Source organism: Calcarisporiella thermophila (genome assembly GCF_041956535.1).
Source record: "Calcarisporiella thermophila strain CBS 279.70 unplaced genomic scaffold VTP21scaffold_36, whole genome shotgun sequence".
NCBI lineage: Eukaryota > Fungi > Calcarisporiellomycota > Calcarisporiellomycetes > Calcarisporiellales > Calcarisporiellaceae > Calcarisporiella > Calcarisporiella thermophila.
The window spans coordinates 195,661-198,309 of NW_027192226.1; the positions used below are offsets into that span (position 1 = coordinate 195,661).

At 38.0% G+C, this 2,649-nt stretch overlaps 1 protein-coding gene across 1 annotated transcript; it reads left to right on the top strand.

The window, feature by feature from the left end:
• Positions 1-31: 31 nt before the first annotated feature.
• Positions 32-1,585, top strand: VTP21DRAFT_8110 (uncharacterized protein; the record flags this gene model as incomplete). Its single annotated transcript, XM_069398926.1, has 1 exon — positions 32-1,585. The coding sequence occupies one exon, from the start codon at positions 32-34 to the stop codon at positions 1,583-1,585; it is 1,554 nt and encodes a 517-aa protein (XP_069245973.1).
• Between the last annotated feature and the right edge of the window lie 1,064 nt (positions 1,586-2,649).

The following is a 2,649-nucleotide window of genomic DNA, read 5'->3' on the forward strand; positions in this document are numbered from 1 at the left end:
CAACACTCCCGAGTTAGCAAACTCAGATATAATGCCGTCTACTTCAACCTCACAGACCATAATTCCAGAAAAGCATAAGCATGTGTTAACGGGGGATATCGAGGAAAGTATAACTGAGATTGGCGAGTTGCTCGCAAAAGCTTTCTTTTCTGGAGGTGTGCCGTTCAATTTTATCGAAAATGATTATTTTCAACAATTTTTGAGCCGAGTATGCCCTAGCTGCAACGTTATTTCACGCTATCGGCTTGCAAATCCGCTCTTATCCAAGACATTCAAGGAGGTCAAACAAGGGATTGACCTCAGTATACAAGCTAGCGAAAATCTATGTCTTGTAGCCGATTCATGGACAAATATCAGAGGAGAAAGTGTAATGAATTTTGTAATAACCACGCCTAAGCCGTTCTTCTACGATGTTATATTTATAGATACTAATCAGCATACAGGGGAGTACATTGCAAGAGAAATATCAAAAATTATTAGGAGAATCGGACCTGATAAGGTAAAGGCTGTAGTGACGGATAACGCGGCAAACATGAAAGCAGCATGGAGTATCCTTGAAAAAGAGTTTCACAATCTCGTATGCTATGGCTGCGCTTCACATGCCACCAACTTACTTCTTAAAGATGTTTTAAATCTCCCATGGGCAGCGAGCCCAATCGGCGAAGTAAAAGCCATTGCGAAATGGTTTCGAAAACATCCGAGAGCTTATTCGATACTTAAAAAGGCTCAAAGAGAGAAGCTTGGTTATGAAATTGCTCTTGCCCTTCCAGTCGAGACTCGGTGGCTCTCTTATTCAAAATGTTTGGAATCGGTTTTGTCCACGCGAGTACCCCTCCAAATAGCTGCTTTGGAGCTAGCATCCTCGGAATTGCGCTGCTTGCTTCAAGATACTTGGTGGGAAAAGGCGGAAGAATTGAGAGACATTATAAAACCAATTACGGAAGTAATTATTGATCTTGAAAGAGACACTCCCCGCCTCTCGCTAGTCAATCAACACTACTTTTCGCTAATGAAAATGGCTGTGCAACTACCCGGCAATCAGAACAAAAACTTGATAGAAAAGATTGCTGCTCGCTTCAATTTTATCAAGAAGCCTGTGATGACGGTGGCACATATACTCGACCCAAAACACTCAGCATTCAGCTATGAAATTGAGTCGCTCCAAGATGTACAACAATTCCTATGGGAGAGACATCCACAAGATGAGTTGGGCGATATATATACGGAATTACTACTCTTTAATTCAAAATCACCACCATTTGACTCTCCGGTAATTTGGGACGCTGCAAAAAAATTGGATCCCATAGTGTGGTGGAAAAAGCATACATCGCTCTCACCAAGATTAGCAAACCTTGCCATTACTGTACTCTCAATGCCCGCATCTGCAGCTGCATCGGAACGAAACTGGTCGAATTTTGGATTTATACATAATGGAATTAGGAATCGTTTGAATGATTCAAAGGCCTTTAAGCTTGTGTATATATACTCCAATTTGCGTCTGCAAAGAAAGATAAGAAACTCTGAATTATGGTTTACTGAAGAGGAGTTGGAGGAGGAGGAGAAAGAGGAAGAGGAAGACTTCTAGGACGATATACTTTAAGATATATGATACTCAGGGTATACCTTATTGAGAAAGGTAATTGCAACTGAAGAGACACTTAAAATTTCTCAACTTTTCCAATCTCTTTCAAAAACATCTTATGATTACTAATGTACAAGATAGCATTTATAATAACTTTATTTCTTGTAGTAATCTCTATCTTTAGTTTTACTTATTATTTATTATAATCCCTTAATTGTAGCATATTCAACTAATAACGATGATGCTGCAGTTGTGTCTAGGCTATTTTATTTGATTGTTAATACTACTCGCACACTAGTAAACCTTCGCGTAAGTTCTTATTTTTGAATTTCGGCAACTTATAATATAAGTTGCCGAAATTCAAAAACTCTCTGCAAGAGTATCCTTAAAAATTTTTTAAGGATACTCTTGCAGAGAGTTCTGAAACACCGATTCTTCAAAATCTAAATGCAGTATGTCTGATCAAGCTTGGAAACTCCCAGTTTCTAAATCCAGTATGTCTGCTCAGGCTTGGAATCTCCCAAATGTTCTCTAGACAAGATATAGCAAATATAACTGAATTCTAAGATCTTCTAAGGAGTGAGTTTTCTCGCAAAGAACACAGCCTAATTAATCGTGCGGCTATATACATTGTTTCCTTAAGCGCGGGTTGCAAACGAAAAAAAGGTTCTTCATGGAACTCATTTTAATATATTTATATTTACACCATTTTCGTTACTTGACTTTGCGAGTCGTCCTTGCATTATCAAGAGACACCCAAGATTCAGAAACCCTTTCTTGCATATTTGACAGCAAAAGCATTTTATTAAAACAGGGGATTTCTATCTTGTATTATAATTATTATTAATATTTAGGGATCGAGCCCTATTTAAAAATCCATGTCCGTATTCTGGCATCATCATTCTAGTCTGAAATAACGCTAATAAAAAGTGGGGTTTATTTTCTTTACAACATAAAATGCAGAGGCGAAATAGATAGGTTTAGACTTGAAAGCTAATTTTAGTAACGGTGAAACTGCTGAACAAAATCTATGTTGATTAAAATGCTGGTGCTGATTTTCCGATGGA